The following is a 22445-nucleotide window of genomic DNA, read 5'->3' as shown; positions in this document are numbered from 1 at the left end:
CTTTCTGTCTCTCCACCTCTGCACTAACCCTCAGGTGAAGAGCAGCAGGTGTTAAAACACCCTCAGCCACAGAGCTACTCACTCCTAATGAGCCCAGCCTCCGCGCTCCATCCATGCATGGAGGACTTTTATTTTTAGTGTGGCTACTTAGAGCCCTGCTGCCATGCTGCAGGAAGGACCGCCGTGGCCTGCGCTGCCCTCCTGCCAGCCAGCGCAGGAGTCAAATTAGAAATTAAAGTGGTAATATTATCAGGCGCCTGCTCATCCTAATGACACCCGGGATGGCTGGAGAAATTCCCTCAAATGAATACTTAATCCTTTAGGTTGCAAGTAAATCAACACTTTGTAAATGATTGATTCAGAAGGAAAAAAAAGATTTATGCAGCATTTCGTGAGTCTGTTCAGCCCTGCTTCAACAAAAAAACCTATAATTATTATTGCCATTATTAGTAGTACACTCGTGGTGTTATTTTACAATTTTCTGCAAATTCTGCCTCTGTTCTGTTAATGGTTTTGCTCACAGCCGCGTGCCAGTTTGCAGATACTATAATCGTGGGAAAATAATGACAGTTATCAGTCGCACCCACCAAGTACCCATAAAAATCTGTCCTCTGTTCTGGAAGATGATAATTATTGGTTGTACTACCATTATCATTGTCGTTGTTGATAGAGGAAATCTTGAAGCATTTTTCGAAAGTAATTCCAGAGAAATCACTTCAAATTGGCCTATTTTAGGGGGGACAAGGGACCAGCTTTCGTTATAGCCTAATATTGCACAGAAATCTTTAAATTCAGGCATCCGCAGCCGCCTGGCACACTGTGGCACACGTGCCGTGATGTCAGCGCCTGCATTTTGATACCACATTTTGCAACTTGCTAGTTCTGTTTTGAGTTCAATTATGTAATTACACTGATAATCACAGTGACGGAATTTAACTGCCTTTAATTTGTTATTCAGGTGGAGACGGAGGGACCGCGGATGGAGCAGCCGGGCTGTGTTTCTGCTCTGCACAGACACCAGAACAAGAGCTGCAGCCTGCAAATGAATCCTGAAAAAAATGAAGAGCTGCTGGAGACTATGTTCCTCTTCTTCTTTCACCAAGTGCGTCCTGCGGAGGCTCTCTGACCCCGGATGGCGCCGCTTAATCTGCTTCTTTTCCATCACATGATTTTTAAAGTAAGTGGACAGACACTGCTTTTAGCTGCTGATTGAAATTATTATTATTTTTCTCTAAAATACAGCCTGGATAAACTCGTTTCACAGCTACAGCAGCGATCCGGTTTGAGCTTTGAGATGATCTAAACCTGCAGCTCAAGAAAAATGTCTCCTGTGTTTAGTCAGTCGTCAGTTCAATTAAATCAAATGTCCAGGGATAATTATTCTTGTTAGGCTGTGGGAGGCGGGCCGCACCCCCATCCTCACTTAGATTCGTGCTAATCAAAGGTGCCAGTGTTTAACAGAACTGTGACCATTAATTGATTGCGATAGAAGCAGCGGAAAGTCGTTTGGAAAGCATTTAAATGTGATAAGAAAAAAGGCCCGCGTGCATTCACGGCTGTGTTATAAAACAGGCAACAGCTGGGTGGAAAAAAATCTGTTGGAGCAAAAATATTTAATTCCCCACCTGTATTACCTTGTGGATTTTTATGAAAGAATTCATAACGAAAACTGTTTAAATGTCTTTAGAAATAGACCGCTCACTCTGCTTTAATTACAAATTGGCCTGTTTATTCAAACATCTTTTATTTGCCTTATTGTATGTCGGCCTGTATATTTCCAGGTGTTACAGAGCATCATTAGGCCTGTACCTGAAGCAACCTCGTTTGACACAGCAGAGCTGTTTTACCGTCCCACTGCTGCCAGGTGTAACCGAGACCTCAAGCCACTGTTAAGTGTTAAATACATGACTAATTACAGACCTACTTATGAAAATTGAACAGTAGTGTTATGCTAATACACCTTCCTCCACATAGAACATCAGGAGCTTTAATTAAAAAAAAAAAAAAAAAGCTTTAATCAAACTGGCCAGCAGACAGAGCAGCTTTAACGAGGCTGGAAATGCAACATTGATAAATCACGTTTAGACGGACAAATGACAGCCGGCACTTTTAATACAGCGGGACAAACCTCATTAACTGTGGCCATGGAGCGCTGTGCTCATATAAATGACAAGGTTTGATCAAATATTACAATTCTTCTGCAAAACTGGATCAGAAAAAGATGTTATCACCTTCTGGCATCCAATATTGTCAATAAGTGGTGTCCAAAATTAATGCTGTTCTTTGATTAAGAATAACAACAACCATAATAATAATAATAATAATAATAATAATAATAATAATAATAATAATAATAATAATAATAATAATAATAATGAATCTTGACATGTCAAGAGGAAATAATATAAAGGTTTTGTGGTTTTCCTTGGCTTTATCAGGTTCTTCGGACCCAGCCCCAGCGTCGCCAATCGGCTTCCCTCTTGGAGAGAGTGGACCAATCAGCGACAGTCTTTGATGAATATTCATGAGTCCGAGATTCAAACCTTTGAGCGAGTTTGTCTTGATCCACAGCATCATACCTTGGACTTTTCACAGGCACAAACTACATTTTCTTATGAATGGAAAGAGAAAAAATCAGTTCGGCTTAAATTGGGACCCATCCTTCACTGAGATCATAGAAGGAAAACAACAAAAGCAAGACAAGGGGAGCCGCAAGAAGAGATGACAATGACTACAATTCCAGAAAGTCTTAATAGCCCTGCCTCAGGAAAAACCGTTTTCATGGAGTTTGGACCCCCGAGTCAACAAATGTCGCCTTCCTCCATGTCTCACGGACACTATCCCATGCACTGTTTACATTCTGCAGGTCATACCCAGCACGACAGCTACAGTCCAGCCACATCGTTCACCAGATCTCTGGGTTATCCATACGTAAACTCCGTCGGCAGCCATTCCACCAGTCCATATCTCAGCACAGTACAGACCTACCAAAACAGCTCGGCACTCACACAGACGCGGTTAGAGGATGCAGGTAAGTGTGCGACAGCATCTTCGGATCTGAAATATCGACTTTCTGCATTGGCACGGCTTTCTGCTGTATAGCTGCAGTCCTCGCTGCACCGAAAAGACGACCCAGATGTTGGAATTAGGCTTGGTAATTATTTATTGCGTAACGCTATAAACAATGTATGCAATTAAGGGCAATTATACCTAAAGTACAGCCTGTAAAACTTGCGCTGGAGTATTCATAGCTGCGCAGCACTGTTGGCTACAACTGCCTCCTCATTTTCCCCCTCTTCCCTTTGCTCTTTTCTGTCTCTCTCAGCGCCAGAAGCGGAGAAAAACACGGTGGTCGAAGGAGGAGAAGTGCGATTCAACGGGAAAGGCAAGAAGATCAGGAAACCAAGGACTATCTATTCGAGTTTACAGCTTCAAGCTCTTAACAGGAGATTTCAGCAAACTCAATATTTGGCGTTACCGGAGAGAGCAGAGCTGGCAGCGTCGCTGGGTCTCACTCAGACACAGGCAAGAGCATGAAACCCTCACACACACACACACACACACACACACACACACACACACACACACACACACACACACGTACACAAACACACACGCACACATAGCTTCACTCTGCAGCAGCACCAGCAGGCACCTTTTCAATATCATCTCTTCTACACTACAGCACATTATTATTACTATTACTGTTATTATTGTTATTATGCAATTCATATGGAAAAAAAAAACATTTGTCAAACAGTAACATAATATTTAAAAACGAGGGCTGATTTTGCTTCTCTGAATATTATCCTCGCATCCATGTCTCAACATCAGTGACATCTTAATAATGTCATAATCAATGGCGACGTATTAATATTTCATTTTTTCTCTCCACTCTTTGTATACTTGAAGCTGCTGCGTGCGTAAAACGCGCACATCTTTAACTTCAGTTTCAGCTTTTTCATCCAAATGATCTCCTCTGTCTCTGCAGGTGAAGATTTGGTTTCAAAATAAACGCTCTAAATTCAAGAAACTGATGAAGCAAGGCGGGGGCACTATTGACGCCAACGCTTTAGCCACCGGCCGCGGACTGTCGAGCGGCTCTCCCTCGGTGGCACCTGTCTGGAGCTCGCCGACCACCGTGAAGACTTCAGTGGGGACAACCGGATCTTACATTCCCAGCTACACCTCGTGGTACCCAACCACACACCAAGAGTCTATGCAACAGTCGCAGCTCATGTGAGCAGAGACCTCAGCCCTCGCCTCTGCCATGGCTCGTGTATCGGGATGTTGAAGGGGCCTGCAGCCCGCACGGCGCGGCCCGGCACTGATGGTCCACAACAACAACAACAAGAACCCCGGAGTTTGCTGCCGCGTGCCGCTGCTGGCACAGCGGCCCCCTCAGACCGGACGACGGCGAGCAAGGGATTCAAAGACTGAGAAGGCACGCAATGCGCCCAAGGGCAACGAGTCCATGACAGTCAGCGGAAACCGTCGACAAATGGATCCTTTTATTGGCTGCTGTTTATCACTTTTGTGTCAGTTTCTTTCTTTCTTTCTTTCTTTTTTAAATCACATGTGTGTGAGTTATTCTGTTTATGAGAAAACACGTGTTTGTTTACGCCAGATGTCGGGCCCACGGTGACGAGGACCTAAAATCAATCTGCATTCATTAACAGTTAAAGGTCGACGGGGGTGTTTCTTTAACCAAATAACAACGACTCCACTTGTGACCATCAGGCCGCCGTACGCTTACACCACACCCAGCCCGTGCAGAGCCTCAGCCCGCTACTATGTTGTTTATATGTGTTTGTTATTTAAGTTAAATTATTCAGAGGAGTTCTTTCTGTTCACGTCCGTCTGTGTTCATTTTGTAAGTGTGTTTGAAATGACAACACTGTGTTGTTAATGCTGCACTAACGCAAGCAGAGCTTTTCTATGCCGTGCCCCGATGTTATGTGAAAAATGTAAAAGGCCTGACAGTTTGCTGCTTTAGAAGAAAAAAAAATCCTGAAGGTGAGCAGCTCATTTGTCACTGTATTTTGTACATAATTTTCAGATTTGTTTTTGTGCTGTACTGGATACGCTGTGAAACAGGGTTTTAGGCTTTCTGTATTCGTCGAGATGTGTTTAGTCAACATAGAAAATATTTAGTTTTGTATTGATCACTTTAATTTATTGATCTGTTTCTGAAGTTTATGTACATAATGTGCAAAGTTTCAAAAGCAGTAAAATAATGATTTAAATTATGTCAAGAAAGGTGTCTGATTCAAATTCCCCCCTCCTCCACCCTCCACCTCCACCCTCCTCCCAAGTGAAAAGAAAGGCTTCAGCGTGGTGCAGCTTTAATGCGAGCTGACACAAAGCAGTATCATGTTGGTTATTGTAGCAGACACCATGTGAGTGCGTTTGTGTGAGCTGCAAAAGGCTCGTCGCTTAGATTTATGGTCGTGTTTAGCGTTCAGCCGACACGGGTTTGTGCTGCTGCTGCTCACTGCTTGCAGATGTTGTCAAAACCTCTGGAGCGACCGGAAAATTAGAAATCTGACGTTGCATCCAAAAAAAAAAAAAAAAAAAAATGTCGATTAAACAAGACTTTCCCTGCACGAAAAGATCTTCACATGTGGTTCAGCCGCATTTTACATGGTTAATGGAAAACAGCAAAAAGGACATTCGTTGAAAATGGCAGAAACCGCTGGGAATCCTTTGTCCGAGCCGAGCTGCATAATTCATATGATTTACCGTCGCGGTGCGGGCGAGCTGGATTCATTCAGCAACATCGCTTATTTCTTTTCAGCTTTTCTTAAAGATAATTTTCTCTCTATTTGTCTTCCGACAATCCCCATTTTCTGGCATGAATGGGGGAGATCAATTGTGTGTGTTAAGTGAATAATTGCGCAAGAGGCAGGTGCTGCAAAAAGACTGGATGAGCAAGCGGGACACAGGGCGGATTAGAGATCAGTGAAAGTGAAAGGTTCAAAGGCCTTCTTGCTCGGGGTTCACACTTTATTCATGTGCTGGAGTTACGCAGTCCTGCACTAAGCGTTTTGGGGTTTTTGCGCATCGTAAAAGAAAACGCTTCTAGTTTGCTTAGAAATATTTTTTTAAATGCGTTTGTGCTTGGATTTATTTTCCTCGCGATACAGACAATGAGTTTTTAAGAAAATCCCTTAAATAACCAAAAGTGCCCTGGAATAACCCGTCCATTCAAGCACCAATAGCTCTGCACTGGTTATACATGGTAAAATACTAATAATCAAAATAAAAAATAAAAAAAAACATCTAGAAAAAAAACAATACCATCACAATTCATTTTCTGAATCGTTACCGTTCGTATATGTGCCCGAGAAGAAACAAAGAATGAAAGAAGGAATTGTAAATGCGCGACTCGTGGCTGTCGCTTTCCTCCAGCTGCGGTGTCTCCATCAGTGTATAAATGTTTCGCAATTACTATGACATATTTGATGCAGTTTGTGCGGTCTGCACAGCATCCCTTCAAGAGGCCAACAGGAGTCCAGAGAGGTACGCACCACATCATAATACAACACTTAAATCATTCTTCTTATTTTTATTATTATTGCTATTATTATTATATGCTGTTTACGCCGTTTTTCAGCATCACACATTTCTTGGCAACTAATCAGCTTCAGATGGACTAAAAAGAAATAAGCTCTGTCCTAGTTTATCTATATTGTCTGCTCCTTGTGTAACATCCCCTGCTTCAACCCTGTCTATATTGTAATTTTAATGCAAAACTCAGAACATATGAAGTCCTTTGTGAGCAAGCCAACATAAGTAGAGCAGGCCTGCGTATATTTCGATACCATTAAGAAATAATATGAATTGTGCTGCTGCTGCTGTATATAGAGAACATAAATCTGCCTACCTAGCCCTAGAAAGGCGCAGCTGCACATCCAAGAGGGTCAGTGTTATTTCGCTGTATTCTCCCCTTGATTATACAAGCTGAGCCCATCAAACCCAGCATAATTACAGTAATTTCGCCCTTATTTATTCTAATGCAGTTTCCTATCTCTGAGGCAATTATGAGCATTTTTTTCCCCGCAAGGAGGATCTTTCCGCGTTGACAAAAGAGATAGTGCTCTGAAAGAAATTTGCTGCTGCAATCGAAAAAAAAGAAAAAAGAAATAGGTGAGCTGCCATTTCGTCACTGTTCCCTTAGACTTAGCCTATGTATAAGGCTGGCAAATTGCTTGCAGGTGTACATCACGGAACTGTCAATGCGAAGAAGCTTCAAAATTAGCAAAGCACAATGTAAGAGTAATGAGAGCAGAGACTGAATTAAAGAACAACTTGTGTGTCTCCCCCTTCCTTACATTTCCTGTCGGTGTGAGCAGCTTTCTGAGCTATAGGACTTTTTACACAAAACTCTTTGGTTGCGCATTAAATAGGCTACATTGAAGATTTTCTTAAAATGAAGTTACAGGGTAAAAAAAAGGCCTAAAAAAGATTTTACTCTTAATTGGAGCCAGTCTTTGAAATAGTTTTATAGCATCAAAGAGTCAGCAACATTCAGCGATGTGACTGAGAATAAAAACAAATAAATGTTGCAGGCAAGGGGGGGAGAAATGGCTGTAAATTACGCCTGTAACGAGAATCAAGCCAATTTCCTGTTTTTAATGATCTCAAATGCATTCAGTCGTCTTTCAATGAATATTTAAGAAGTAAAAAAATCTAACACGCACCTTTCAGCTTGAAAAGGAAGAGGCAAGCTCCCTCTCAGGATTTCCAGGGATCAGCATGGAGGCAGATGAGCAGCAGCAGCAGCAGCATCCTGCAGCACAGACGAGAGATGAGCGCTTAAATCCCACAAAATGCGTCCCGTGTGCTGGTCCAAGCCATAGCAGCAGAGTTCAGAATATCACTGAAAATGTCTGCTTTATTTCCCCTCTTTATAGCTGATGGGGGGAAAAGATGTAGATTATTAGCATAAATGTTTACTCCTCATTACGCTGATGACATTGTGCACTCGAGATCTTGGTAATCTTTGGGGGAAATTATGAGTAATTTTTTAAAATTTAAAGCAGCAGTTACCATGCAATTCAGGCTAATTCTGCGTAGGCTCCACACGGATATAATTACCGTCGAGTCAAGATGTTAGGCTAAAAACTATGCATTGATATTCCCATTTATTATGTACATAGGACTTTGACAATGTTGATGCTTGAAATAGCGGGAAATTGTCTTGTGTAAAAAATAACACCCCATATTAGGACATCTGAAATTGCGAAGAATTATATAGTAATTGCAGGCTTTCAGATTTGAAAGCCAGAATGCTCAAACCAGAGCAAATGTGGATGAAATTACAGATCAGGGTATAAATTAGGATAGGAGGTATGGCATTTACAAGTTGCCTGGAGAAATGCAAAAGTAGAAACCACAGTAGCTCTGGAGCAACAGAAAACATCCAGAAATCCTTGTTATTTTATTCATTGTTTAGGGAGAAATTGATAAATATTCTAAAATAGTTTACTGAAGTATTATTCATAAATCTGCTGATTACTTCACAGTTGCTTGTATGAGTAGAGTCATACATAAGAGAATAGGAGAAACCCAGCTAATATTTGATTTCAGCCTATGGTGCAGAGATCATGCAGTGTCATAATGCATGCACTTATACTCTCTGTGCGATAACGGTATAGACAAATGAAATCTTCAAACACACACTATGTATGGCCTGTAAACGTGCAGATGTAATGATGTGTTGCAGCACAGACATGCTGCATGCCTGGGATCTGATCCTGTCAGCTCCAGGGAGGAGGCTCCATCATGGAGATATAGCAACCGCTGACAGGCTACCGTCCTAATTATGTACAAGGAAACGATCCCACTTTATGGCCCGTGGTCGTTTGAAGGGAAGCGTGTGGGAAAGACAGTGACAATCATGAATGAGAACTAAGCGATAGGACTGTGTGTTAATAATAAGCAACCACTCCATCTACTGCGGTCAAAATATGCTAATAAAATAGCTAAACTCATCTAAAATTAAATAGGGTTTGCTGGTAGCAATAAATCTAGTTTTTGTGCGCCTGCCTCTGTTTTCCATGTAGCCTACAGGCCTTACATGATCCACAAATATAATGTAGGTCAATCTATCTGCAGAGATCAGAGGCTTCACTTGTGAGACGTGAGAAATGTTTCCATGATGTTGTAGCTCCAGGCTGTCTTGGACCTAGTTCCTCTCTTTTTCTCTTGTTAGGCTGAGTTCATAAAACGTCTGGAAAGCAGCTCTCTGACTCCACAGAGTCTGAGGAGCTTGTGCTCAGCTCATTCATACCCACCCTCATCTTCCCCTCTCACATGCCAAGGAGTGTTGTTGTGTCGACTCCCCTCCGCTGAGCCTGCGCCCCGGGCCTCTGCCTCTGCTTGGCCGCCTCAGTGAGCCCCGGTTCGGCTAATCATATGCTGGCGGAGCCGGGTAAAATAAATTTAACCCGAGACATCTGAGGGATTATTTTACGGTAGTTCACACTTGTTGTTAGTGTCCTAACGCCTTTGTAACTACAAACAAAACATTATTACTTTCAGAAATAGCTTTTTGATCATCTTAAGGTCGGCTACATTTAAAAGTACTCGTCCGCCTATCTTAACTTAAAGCTAAGTTAGTACTCAGTGGCGCTAATAACATGGTTGCTAGGCAACACAACGAAAGGTTAGCAGATAAGAAGCTAATAATTGTGTAAGCTACAGGTGTGCTTATCGGGTTCCTTTCAAGGTGTTTCGGTCCTTTATAAAAATACAAGTAAGCAGAGTTTAAATAAATCACTGTAAAATGTTTGTAGCACTCTGGATGCATTAGCTCTTGTATGCTACTGTAAGCGATAGTAGCATTTCCATTAACACTTTAAATTGGTCAGTTAGTTAGCTAATATTAAGCTATCTTAACATCTTGCTGAAATCAAGCTAGCGTTAGTTGACGAGACAAAAGTCAAGCAGCGCTCACCAAACGTTACTTGTAAGCTTTAAAAAATATCGCGGGCATAGTTGTTAGAAGCTTCACATAAAGGCCCCCTGCTAAACAAATAGGCACAGACAGGACAAATTATCCCGTCATCCATAAATGGCTGTTAAGAAAGAAATGGAGACATGCCTTTGCACAGAAAACATTTTTATTTAAATAACGTCTGGCCATATATGAAACACTGCTAAAATAAATAAGACAAAAAATACAATTAAGTGTGATACAAGTAAATCAGAGGGTGGGACAATCAGTAGCTTACGGTGGTTAATTAATGGATTCGCACCAATAGCATAAAGAAAGAGTCAAAGCGACATGGGCTATTAAAAAGGTTTGGTAAAATATTTACAAACGTGGATTCAGACACTTACCCCCCAGTTTATTCAAATCAACTCACGACATGAGGAATGGATAAAGGTAAGCTGTTTTATCGCACAACAAAATGAGGTCATATTGAAAAAGGCACGATACAGTTATAACTTGTGCTACATTTGTGACGGGTTGTCCTGCGGTGACCGTTTTATTTGCAGGAATGGCAAAAAAGTGACGTCCGCGTAAAAGTAGGCTTGCGCCCAGGCTGCGATTGCTTTGGGTAATAGTGGTTCATTCATCCCTCGACATAAACAAAATAAATAAATACAAAAATAACTGTAGAAATCTGTGTCTACCATTTGCCAGTGCGACAACTGGCAAGGTCCGTGAACCTGCCTGGCTCCGTTGACTTCGCCTACATGCTTGCGTGTAAAAGTTCGCATGGCGCACACAAGAGGTCTGTAAAATGAAGGTATTGGCATTTTCTTTTTTTTTCACCAGTACTGTCCGACTCAAACCCGATGTTTTGTTGTTTTTTTGTTGTTTTTTTTTGCTTCAGAATATCGTCCCAGCGCTTATGGCGGAGTTGTGGTGGTGCTGGACCAGAGGCTGCAGATGCGTCGTAGAGTTCGTGGTTGAATACCAGGAGTAGTTTGCCAAAAACGATGAAGGCGCAGTCGTGTTGGGAGGGCTGCTGCTCTGAGGTAAACTAGGGTTGACACTGTTCATTCTTTGAGTCTGTGGAAAGTCCCAGGCAGTAGTTGGCGGGGACGTGCAGGGGGGAGATTCACTGGAAGCAGCATGTTGCTCTGGGGGGATTTCTCCGCTTTTCCACAACTTCTTGAACTTGGAGCGGCGGTTTTGGAACCAGATTTTGACCTGAGATAGAAACGGATACAATGATAAAATGATTAACAAATACTTCACCAGTCAAATCCCCGTTTGACGGTTTTAATTTCTGCTCACACCAAAAACATAAAGTGGATATTGGAGAGCGGATGAGCCCGTGTCTTAGATGCACCCACCTGTGTTTGCGTAAGGCCCAGCGAGGCTGCCAGCTCGGCCCGTTCTGGTAGAGCCAAATACTGCGTCTTTTGAAACCTCCGTTGAAGTGCAGCCAGTTGGAAGCTGGAATAAATGGTTCGAGGTTTCCTGACCTTCTTTGGTTTTCCATTCACCATCCGGATTTCTGGCTCGCTCTCTTCTTTCTCTGAGGGAACATTCAAATGCAATCGGCATTACGCATGAAGGGTAGCCTGTTACAGTTTAGTTGCATGATTGTTACGCATTTTGCACGGTCGTCAGTTTGTGTTTGGCAGATATGCATATCAATATAGCAGATTTACATCCGTTTTTCAATTATTGTATGTACACCTAATAATTCACTTGATTTGATCCGATTTTATATTTGTAATTCCGAGTGAATAAAAAACCCGGAAATGGTCAAAATTTGCTTGAGAGTTCTGCTTAAAAACAAATGAATTGAACATTCACTATCAATGCTTTATTTTCGACCACATAAAATATTTTCTTGTCAGTTCTGTGCTATACATGATCCATTTTATCCCCTCATGCGTTTCATGCCATCATAAAGTTTTGAAGTTTGCTCTCAAACAAATTCAGGTGATTAAACAATTTAAAAGAAACAACTGAAGAGCTTCCTTACCTGTGTCGGCGGGAGCAGGAGAGGAGTTGGGGCCGTAGGAGCCGTATGCACCATACGATGAGTTGAAGCCAAGGTCGTATGACTTTGCGTTATATGGCACAGTGCTCGTGGCGCTGCCGTGGTACTGGTAAGAGCCGAGTTGGCCAAACGGAGACCCCGCGCAGTGGCCCGGCTGTTGGCTGTTGTAGTAGCTGCTGTCCGTCGCCGTGGACACTGGCAGAGTCGGGGACTCCTGCGATTTGTGCAAGCTGTGGTAACTGCTTGAGGTAATCTGGTTCGAATGCATATCAGTATTTAAGTTCTCAAAGACCCCAGTCATCTTCGAGTTGGAGCGGAGCAGTCTCGTAACCTATGCGCAAAAATCGCAGAATTGCGAAACTGCAAGCTGAAAGCACGACTCGAGTCTTGGACTGATGACACCTTTCCGTGAATCGAAACGCATCCCCGTGCAAACGGTGGCAAAATCAGCGGAAGGTGTGTCCCTCTCACAGTGGCCTGTGATTATCTGCTACGGTCGCTGGTGGGAGCGCATTTATGAGAGGGTGAGAGGGAGAGCTACTGTGTCTGAGGCAACCAATGAGTAAGAGCTGCATGACTGACTACTCCCCACCGCGTCCACCCTCCATTATTTGTTCAGGGCTGTCTGTCCCGGTTGTCTGCGGAAGAGTTTTCCATCAAAGCATCTTCAAAGAATCAGAAAGGTACCGTGACCAAAACCTGCAGACCCAGTTCTGGTCTCGGTCCTGCAACAAGGACTGAGTAACGCATCTCTGCGCGCAGTCGGCGCAGAAGATGTAATGTGACTTCAACAGATGGGTAACATGTACTACACATCATGAAAAAGGCCCCATGAAATTGGCGCATGTAAACCGCCTCTTCATTTGAATTTCACGCTTGCCAATGTAGCAGATTTATATCCGTTTTTCAGCACTTGGTGGAACCACAGGCCCTTTGGATGGAGCTCTTGATTATGTTTGATCTAAACCACTAAGTAACACTTTTACAAAACGAGTCAGGACTACACAGAGCAAGGGAGGGTCGGTCAAAGGGGCATTCAAAGGTGTTGATATAAAATCAAACCCCGTGAATGGCTGTGAAGGTGGTGTTTGGTTCAGTACAGGAAATAGCTACAGCGCCCCCAGGTGTTGGAAATGTGACGTTCAGCCCTTTTTCCTGTTGCATTTCCTTTTGGCTGCACACCAGACAGATGAACCGACTTAGTAGCAACCTCTAATACAACTGTATGAAAAGGTCCACAGAGCTGAAGTTCACCACCCACTACAATCTCACATGGAGTCCAAAGCGCTGGTTGTTCCGTGGTGCGTTCACGTCTCCTGGAGTGTAGAAGTTCATGTGCTGGAAGAGGTGTTGAGTCGCACGTGTTCTTTGCCACAAGATGGCAGCATAGTTCCTTATATAAACATAGCCGGTTTAGTCAGTTCTCCATAATGAATCTGCATGTATCCATCAGATCAACCTGCAAAGGAGTACTTTATATTGTCCAGGTTTTATTGACAACGTGTGCATAAGGGGTGATGGACTTGCTTTGCGTGCTGGAAAGTTCACATCCCTTTTTGAATGGTAGTCCTTCTTAAATATCAAAGATGATATGTTGATGGAATATGTGTTGTTGAGAAGATGGAGAAAGGGCAGAATCACTCACACACACAAACAAACCCATTAAATTAACAAAACACACACAGCTTTATGTGTGATCAAGTTGGACGTCACTCATTAAAAAAATAAATAAATAAAAGCACCAACCAACAGGTAAAATTGTTTAAAAAGACATCTAATAAGATGGAGGTCCAAATCAAAGCAGCAGAGGCAGAGATTCCTGACTTTCAGTCCCTAGGATGCTCTAGAAATGCTGGATCTTACAATTCCCATAATGCAACCCTATTGTGTCTTTGACCCTCCCGGCCTGGTAAACACCCACATCTGCATTTGTAAGCAGATTTTTTGGCTCCTCAAGGCCAAGCTGAGATACCTGGATGAGGCCACTTAAGTAATTTTGTCAGACTGAAGAAAGCTCCTCCAGAGCCACAGAAAACATCATACAACTGTTGCACAGCCTGAGTAGTCCTCCCTACCCCCGGGTAAACTAATCCTCATGCGGAAAATTGGTGGAATTCCCCCTTTAATCTCTTTAGTCTGGGAAAGCCTTATCATTCGGCGAATAAGTATTCATTTTGATCCATTTCATTGCACATGCTGTTATCGTCCTTTATTCTGCTCATTTGTCAGTGAGGTCAGGTTGAGTTTTCTCTGGCGGCTGTGCTCCAGGACCCCTAGATCCCGTCCAGGGAGGCTTCTATCTCCCCATTGTTCTCCTGAAAGGGAAGCAATCCTCTCCCATCATGGGCCAGTGGGGCTGCATGTCACTGCTCATTAGTGGAGCACAGTCTCTGTATTCAGCTGCCCACTGTCAGAGCCAGAACGAGCAAAAATTCTCAGAGAGTCACGTAGAGGCTGAAAAAGGCTGTTTTTCTAATTGACTATTCTCATAGTTAAAAATGAAAGTCATGTGAGCTATTATCTTCTCCATTCAGGATTCTTTTCATCAAAGCACTGCTTGATGAGGTTTATCTGATGGCCAGTAAATTCTGAAGCTGTGAAAGTATGTTTTATTATCCTACATTACCATTTTCTGGGTAAAAATACTAATTATTTCTCACTTTTATAACTTCTCTGTATTGTTTGCATTGATGGGCTTTTGTGTATTTTCCTGAAACATAAATGTATATAATTCATGCCATATACAGAAACTGTGATCCTCTGCATTTTCTGGTGGCAGTTCAGACACTTGAGGGTAAAATATTCAGATACTTTACAAGGAAAACAGCTTCAGAGACATTGGGAAAAGACAGAGGTTCCTCTTGAGATTGCAAGTCATCAGTTTTTTAGATAGTGGTCACGAGGGATTTCACAACATAGTTCACAGTCAACATCAGGATGTGCCAAAACATTCGTGACAGCACAGACTCTAGTCACATAGTCCTTATCAACCTTTTCGTTCAGCCTTTCATGAAATAGATGGTTGTTATTGGCACTCCGCTTCTTGACGGTCATGCCCAGTTGGTTGATAATTTGGATGTTTTCTCCTCTGCTGTGGAGCAGATGGTATAGTGGATCTTCCCAGTGTTCAGTGACATGAAAATCATGCCAAATGACAGGACACAGATGTAAGCAGGTTTCATCATGCGTTCCAATTTCACATTTTTACAAGAGCTTCTCCCGACTTGGTCGCTAGCTCATCAGTCAGACATCTTCATGTATTCAGCTTCTTCTTCCACTTTGTATTGTTTCGTCTTTGTTTAGTCCCACTGTAAAAAGGACAAAACTACAATAGACTCACTTTTCTTTGTCTTTTCCTCGGCTATCAATAATTTAGCCTAATCCTTAATGAAATGGCCATCCATTTTTAATATGTCTTGAGTGCTAGAGACAGTCGGCAAGACCTAAAAATGATCGTTATTATCAGTTTGGTTTACTTAATTACTCAGAGTTCAACTTGCTGTACCATGTTTAACCCCTTGTAAGATAAACTGATAATTGTTTTGTTTGATACTAATTACTGATATCTCATGAGGATAGTCTGATTCTAGGATTATTACCAGCTCAGTGGTCTGTCTGTTAGGACAGATGAGGAAAGGCAAATGGGCCAGTCCAGTCCAAAAGATATGACTCTAGACAAATCATTAATAATTCAATAAAGGTGATTTATCTTCAAACACGATTACCGTGTAAACCTAGGAATGAAGAACTAACTTACCACCACTGATGCTTAATTAGTATAACAGATAAATCATGAACTACTAAAGCTGCTATAAAAGGAAAGTTACACATCATATACACACATCAAACTATTGGAGGGACGAGGGCTCCACGTGATGCCAGCTGGCTTCTTTGTCCTCAAATGGGTTTGCCACAGGTGAGCTGTTTTTTCTGAGGCTCCGCCCATCCAGGAAGCAGAGAGACAGGTAGCAGAAGGTAAGATAAGTGAGGAGTTTCTACAATTTTCATGAATATGTTTAAGTTTCACGTGAAGAGTTGAGTGTGAAGGCCAAAGAACGTGACAAAGACAATGCTTGCTGATTCTAGCACATCTATTGTGAGTACAAATCTAAACAGAGCACACAAGGAATGGAATCAAAAGTCTGCAGACAAGAAAACAAAGAACACGTCATAGTAATATTCGAGAAATTCCTGCTATATACGGTTTATGATACAGTCTATATAATCATGAGGCAGCCTGTTTCACTTAACATTGGATTACAACCTATACATAATTGCAGTTGCTGTGTTCCAACATAAGGTTGTGAACACAATTACAATGGAAACACTGGCTGATATTGACATTTTGTCTTGAGGAATCAAAGTGCACAAAACAGGAAGTCACTTTGAAGATAACAACCCTGACATTTTGAGGAGTTATTGATCTTGAGCATCTGTTATCTTGCTGTTTTTTTGTGTGTTGCTGGAGCTCAAAAGGCAAACAAAAGCTGAGATCATTCCAGTGACACACTGTTTGCACACTATGGGTTTTTTGATTTTGATAGAAGTCAGAGCTCAGTGGAAGAGCAGCAGAAATCAACATATCACTGATATGATGATGATGATGACCAAGGCTGGTACACTGATGAAGTATATTTTCCCAGTGTGTTAGTTACCGCATATTTCTTGTAATCACGTTAAAGCACATTTATTCTTATTTTTATGTCTTTTTGTAGTGGACAACAACCAAGTATATTAACACAGCAGTGCATTGTACATGAGTATACTTGCTAAAAGTGCACTATTTAGTGATACATAGCTAATTGTGCTTAAGCTTTTTTATCCAGCTCTAATAATGCTTGCACTCATGTTAAGTACTACCTTTTAAGAGTAACACATTAGTGTATTATATGTAATTTTATAACATATTTCCGATGAGTATAATTTAATTTGCATGTAACTTTAAGTTTGCTGTCTTTAAAAATGCACTAATTCTATATGCATTATCATTTGTGCTTTAAGTGTAAGAGTGCATGCATTGGTGTAAAGTTAAAAATAACAATACACTCTTGATTAGTGTATTATATGTCAGTCTACTTTTTAATACTTGGGTACTGTAAATGGACATTAAATTGTTCGCCATAATGTACTGTACTTAGAGCCAATAGGGCAGTAATGGCGCTGTTGTGTTTCTAGCTCAGTAGTGATTTGGCTGCTGGTGGACTCTCTTCACTGATCTCCTGCTGGGTCTATTGGAGCTTTCATCACCTTGGCAACTCACCCTTTTAGTCAAGTCACATCACTACAAGTTTCTCAGCTTTGAGAGCTAAAAAGTCTAAACACCTCCATGAAATGCCTTCAAAACAAAGGAGGTCTATCTAAAATGGTTTATCAGCATTAGCGCAAGACGTGGAGTGAGGAAATAAACGGGCCTCTGGCAAACATGGAAACGACTCGCCAAGTGTTTCTTGACCTCTCCGTCTGAGAGGTTGAGCTCGTACTGCACAGCTCCGGACGCGAGTGGAGTTGAAGTTGGAAGCGCTCGGCGTGGTGTTCACAACGGAGCATGTGTTTCCTAAGAATTAGTCATGGGCCCTTCCCCTGGAGAGAAGTTATTTTTGACAACAAAGGCTTTAATGACGAGCACAGGCAGACAATAACAATCGGAGGGAAGTGTTCAGTTTAGAGCCCAGAACAGGTGTGAGGTTAATGCCTGATGCTCCACAACAGGACGCTCGGTGTTAAAGATCACCGTTATGTTTCATTTGGCTACAGTCCATTGATGAAGTGTATGATATACTACAATCTTCAATGCACTTAGACACAGAAAGACAGAACATGATCCGCCCATTGCTGATGTATAACTATACGTGTATAATAAACTCTTTTTATGCATGTTTTTTTTTTGCTTTTTTTTAAAGATTTGAACAATTGCACGATCCTCAGCACTGTGAAGAATGTCCACAGCCTGGTTTCCGTCAGTCCCTGCCCGCTATATAACATGATGGTCATGATACAGTGATGATACATCCTGGAGGGAATTCCTTTGCACTAAAGCAGAAATGGTTTTGCACTTTGCAGGGGCAACAAAGGAATCCCCAGAATTTCCCTGTGTCATCTGCACGGCCTGCCTGAGAAAGAATTCAGAGAGGTCTGTGAGGTCCTGCTCCCTTCATTGTTGATTCAGCGGCACACCCCCCACCCAGGAGCCATAAATGGAGGCAGCCCTTTGTGCGAGGGGAGTGGAGCAGATTTACTGTGGATGGTCTCCCTACAAAGGACCACGGCGCTGTCACAACAGGACCAGGATCAGCTGCACCCACTTTCACACAGTGTGATTTAACGCCATGCTTCACACAGTCACTGATGCAGACACAGCCTCTGCAGTCGCTCAGCATCCACGTAGCTCAACGGCAAAGCATCGAGAGGCATCTTCTATGTTTTACTCACTTACTTCTGCTTACTTTTCAGGCTGCTGAATTACGCCACTGTCAGTCTCATCTTTCCAGTCTTGTAGGCCCAGAAAGCCAATATTTATCCTTTTATCTCTTAATTTCCCTCACTAGCGATGCTTTTGTTCTCATATTTTAGTCCATGCTGTCACAGATTTTTGTGTACAGTCAAATAAGCAATAATCTAACCTAAGATTTAGAAAAATCAGCATGATATGTAATTAATTTCACAGGCCTCTGTGTGCGGTATAAATGTCATTATCAGTGGGGTTGAACATAGACTTCTGTCAAAGCATCAAGAGCCATCTGTTATAACTTTACGCTGTTTCATGTCTTGGCACACCAGCCAAAAAAATGCCTACACCAACTGTGCATTTTGAGCATGTTTTCTTGCCTCTCCAATAACACTGGGTTTGGTTCCCTCCACCAGCCTCTGTTATGTTGACTTAATTACTGTGAAACTCAAGGAGCTGTCCTTCTGTCTCACCAGGGTTTGAGTTTCAGAGCTTCCACAACTTGATCATTTCAGCATGAGGGTGGCAAATCAGTGAAATCCAGCCTTTAACGCTTCTGCCACTGACATGCATCTCTACCAAGGATGGCGTGAGTTGTCCAGATTGCAACAAAGATGTGAAATCCTCACAGGACTCCTAAATCGGCATGAAATGTAATCAATCTGACTTGCCTCTGTGTGCTGTAGAAATGTCATTATCAATAAGACTGGGCCTAAACTGAAGTATTACAGAAGTCCTCCACTCAAAGTAACAACATCCATCTGTTTGCATTGTAGTCATCACTATGGTTTTAAGCCTTGGCACACCACAAAGTTGCATATGCCAACTGTGCATTTGGGGCACGCTTCCTTGTCTCTCTGATTACTTCTGGGTTTGGTTTCCTCCACCAGTCTCTCCACCAGCCTTCATTACTGTGAAACTCCAGACTGTAGCTATTGACCGTATGCTTGCAAGTACGACATTGTTTAAACTTCCACTTATAACTTTTGTACCAATACAGTATTTGTCTTAGCAAGAAAAAGTCAATTTACAACACGCTGTTTATGTGAAAAGCTTCATTCATTGTTGATTTATTGAAGCACACTCAGGGAAGAGGTTTCTCACAAACTCATTATAATATATTAAAATGTTTTAATCAAAACTCTTCCCCTTTTGTTCATTTGATAAAGAGGTAGAGGGCTCTGGTTCTTTACCCACAAATGAAACTCAATATCTTCGCCAGTGATTTGACCAGGAGGCCACACAGACCTTTCTCGAGTCAGCGTTCATTTTGCTGGTCCAAAAGTGCAGCTAATCTGCGAAGAAAGGAATTGTCACCTGCAGGGGTCCACCTGTTCGCCCTGCACCATCTCTCCGGTTTCTCTGTTCCCACTGACCCGAGACAATACAAGGCCAGGCAGCTTCACCTCCTCTCACAGCTCGTGTTACTCAACCACCCGGGGCAGAAGTGGACATGAAAGTGCTGCTTGTGTGGCTGGGTGAAACCAGGTAATGGCAGTTACACACCTTACCGCTCACAGGGACACACACAGACCACACTGTGATCATTTGAGCCATTTGTGTCATCAGCATCACTCTGATCTGACAAAAATCAGCTAATACGAATTTACAGTTTTGCAAACATACAATGATGTACTTACATTTGTTTTTTACTCAGTGCTGTTTCTTATCTATAAAAATAGATATAAATACACTGCAAATTAGCTCTGGTTGTTATTTATAGAGCGTGCATGATATGAGGTGTATTTGCCCATATAAACGCTTTTAGTTTGTTTTGACTGGCTCGTAAAGATTAACTGTGAACTATCAAGATTAACGATGCAATCAGTGTTAATCTGTGGCTAATTAATGTTTAATTCACATCATGTTGGATGATGTGAATTATCCATATTGGATATTGGATTATCCATATTGGATACAAAGTGCTTTGAGCTACCAAAGTAAGGATTAAAGAATTGGACTAATGAAATGTGAAGGGGATTTAGGATATTACATTTTTTTATTAAAAAGTAAATGTGTAACAGTACTGAGATCTTTTACTTAACTAAATGTACCAATAACACAATATGTAAGTACTCCATTACAAGTAAAAGCCATTCATTTAAGAATGAGTAAATGTACAGAAGTATTATGATCAAAATATTCTAAGAGTATCAAAGGTATAAGTGCTTGTTCTGTAAATTGCATATTATATTTCAGATTATTAATAGAATGTAGGTTAATACTGATGAGTACCAAGTACCAAGGAGTGGTCAGTGGCGCTAGTTTTAACAACCTTTTGAAGTTTTGTAATTTAGTGGTTCCCAACCAAGGGGTTGGGGCCCTCCAAAGGGTCCCATATTAAATCTGAGGGGTCGTAGGATGAATAACAACTACATACACTTCCATCTGTATTTTGGACTTTTCTACATACATTCCAAAATGGACACCAGAGTTTATCCTCAGTAACTTGTCGGGTTGTTGGCAGTGGATGTCAGAGATGTTCCTCTGTGATGTGTTCAGATCTGACGCATCTGCTACCAAACCCACAGCAACAGAGATGCCATTCACCACATATCTTACACGACAACCTCCCAAGTCATTTGCTGCAATTAGGAATGTGGTTAAGAGCCTTATACCCCCTCCCACCCCTCACCCTCCACCCAATGACATTCTGCCAACACACACACTCACACACACACATGCGTGCGCGCACACGCACGTAGAGAGCTTTCAAACCTCAACAATGGCCACATTGTGTTGTGTTCTGCTGTGTGATCGTGACCAAGGCTGGTTCAAACTTCACACCACCATCAAACACCAGCAGATAGCAGAGAGAAGTGAGCGGGCGACACAATGAAGCTGTTTCACGTTCCCTGCAGGTTCGGATGATAACAGAACTGCTGGCTCACATCACTGATGCTGTGCTGGTGGGTGGTAACCTCAAAATACTTCAGCACCGGCTTCCAGGGACCATGAAAAAAAGATCCATAAAGAGCGTTTCTGTAGCTGTTGGTGAAAGAATTTCTTAAACCTGGATGATCATAATATTTCCTAAAGTCACCTAAATGACAAAGATGAGCTTCTGACATGAACTCAGTGTGTGGATGTCCTCAGGTGACTGAAGATCTCTCACATGATTAAAGAACACAGAACCACCCGATCTTTTTTATATGCTGATTACTTATTTATGCCATAGCAGGTGTTACTGATGAGAGCGTACATTAATATTTAATTCCACTGATCTTGGATGGATGATCAACCCCCAAACAACAATATACTGTTCATGCTCACATCATTTTAAAGTTATACAGCAAATGAGGATTTTTCTAACTGCAATTCTGATAGTGACTGAAATTCCAACCCTTGCAAGGAGACGGCCTGCAGCAGCTCGTCTCCATGTCTGGCTGAATTTGGGAGGTCTATTTGTCCAGCTGACTGTAACACTTGCTGTTTACCTGCTTCCACTCAACTAAAATAGCAAAGCAACCTTTGCTCCTTCATTTGTCTTTTTGTGTATTACCTGTAAAACTCCTTTAAAAAGTCCTTTTGTATGTATGTATGTATATATATAACGATAAAATACAGATTTCACGTATCAATGTATCTAATGGCATTATTGTTTGTTTTTTTTTTACTCTTATTTGATTAAAAAAGGCATTAGACAAACCAGGCCTATAGATTTAATTCATTTTTTCATATATGATATACAGATAGGAAAGATTTGATTTTGGAATATGAATATGATTAATAATTTTGTCAGAAGCTATACTTGTATCGCTCAATCATCTCTGGCACCATTTTCATGTCCAAAAATGGTCAGTACCTCATGGATTTTCAGTTTGTTTCATCTTCTCGGCCAGCAGTAAAAGCCTTACGTGACACACACATCTCACCTGCTGGCCAAAAACAACTTAATAAATAAATAAATGGACAAAGTGTGTTTCAAGTAATCTTAAAGCAGTAGATGAGGAGTACTGTGAATCAAGGTAGTGACACGCAGGCATGTTCATTTTGTTTTCAACTTGGATGAATATGGAGGAGGATCC

General features: G+C 41.8%; 2 protein-coding genes and 1 long non-coding RNA gene across 5 annotated transcripts; 2 read left to right on the top strand and 1 right to left on the bottom strand.

Moving 5' to 3' along the window:
• Positions 1 to 1035: 1035 nt before the first annotated feature.
• On the top strand, positions 1036 to 7084 carry dlx1a (distal-less homeobox 1a). Of its 2 annotated transcripts, XM_041951153.1 has the most exons (4): positions 1036 to 1177; positions 2439 to 3031; positions 3326 to 3525; positions 3992 to 7084. In XM_041951153.1, the coding sequence occupies exons 2-4, from the start codon at positions 2722 to 2724 to the stop codon at positions 4241 to 4243; spliced, it is 762 nt and encodes a 253-aa protein (XP_041807087.1). In that variant the 5' UTR covers positions 1036 to 1177; positions 2439 to 2721; the 3' UTR covers positions 4244 to 7084. The 2 variants fall into 2 exon arrangements, with proteins under 2 accessions (XP_041807087.1, XP_041807088.1); XM_041951154.1 differs by lacking the exon at positions 1036 to 1177 and having other exon boundaries at positions 2422 to 3031.
• Positions 7085 to 10109: 3025 nt separating this feature from the next.
• dlx2a (distal-less homeobox 2a) lies at positions 10110 to 12449 on the bottom strand. Its single transcript, XM_041950736.1, has 3 exons — positions 11955 to 12449; positions 11314 to 11498; positions 10110 to 11167 (listed from the first exon to the last, which is right to left on the bottom strand). Exons 1-3 carry the CDS (start codon positions 12271 to 12273, stop codon positions 10844 to 10846), a joined length of 828 nt encoding a protein of 275 aa, XP_041806670.1. The 5' UTR covers positions 12274 to 12449; the 3' UTR covers positions 10110 to 10843.
• Positions 12450 to 15918: 3469 nt separating this feature from the next.
• On the top strand, positions 15919 to 21925 carry LOC121616542. Of its 2 annotated transcripts, none has more exons than XR_006007308.1 (3): positions 15919 to 15947; positions 18033 to 19905; positions 21279 to 21925. It is a non-coding gene; the product is annotated as an uncharacterized LOC121616542 (long non-coding RNA). The 2 variants fall into 2 exon arrangements; XR_006007307.1 differs by having other exon boundaries at positions 15942 to 16068.
• Positions 21926 to 22445: the final 520 nt, after the last annotated feature.

Source organism: Chelmon rostratus, chromosome 13 (genome assembly GCF_017976325.1).
Source record: "Chelmon rostratus isolate fCheRos1 chromosome 13, fCheRos1.pri, whole genome shotgun sequence".
Taxonomy (NCBI): domain Eukaryota; kingdom Metazoa; phylum Chordata; class Actinopteri; order Chaetodontiformes; family Chaetodontidae; genus Chelmon; species Chelmon rostratus.
The sequence above is the reverse complement of the archived record's forward strand: the minus strand, read 5'-3'. Positions and strand labels throughout refer to the sequence as shown.

Excerpts from the sequence above, each read along its gene's own strand:
- dlx2a (XM_041950736.1), bottom strand. The coding sequence starts at position 12,273 with ATGACTGGGGTCTTTGAGAACTTAAATACTGATATGCATTCGAACCAG. Across the intron at positions 11,499-11,954 it reads TCCTGCTCCCGCCGACACAG|AGAAAGAAGAGAGCGAGCCA; the intron begins GTAAGGAAGCTC and ends ATGTTCCCTCAG. Across the intron at positions 11,168-11,313 it reads TGGGCCTTACGCAAACACAG|GTCAAAATCTGGTTCCAAAA; the intron begins GTGGGTGCATCT and ends TTTCTATCTCAG.
- dlx1a (XM_041951153.1), top strand. The coding sequence starts at position 2,722 with ATGACAATGACTACAATTCCAGAAAGTCTTAATAGCCCTGCCTCAGGA. Across the intron at positions 3,032-3,325 it reads GACGCGGTTAGAGGATGCAG|CGCCAGAAGCGGAGAAAAAC; the intron begins GTAAGTGTGCGA and ends TGTCTCTCTCAG. Across the intron at positions 3,526-3,991 it reads TGGGTCTCACTCAGACACAG|GTGAAGATTTGGTTTCAAAA; the intron begins GCAAGAGCATGA and ends CTGTCTCTGCAG.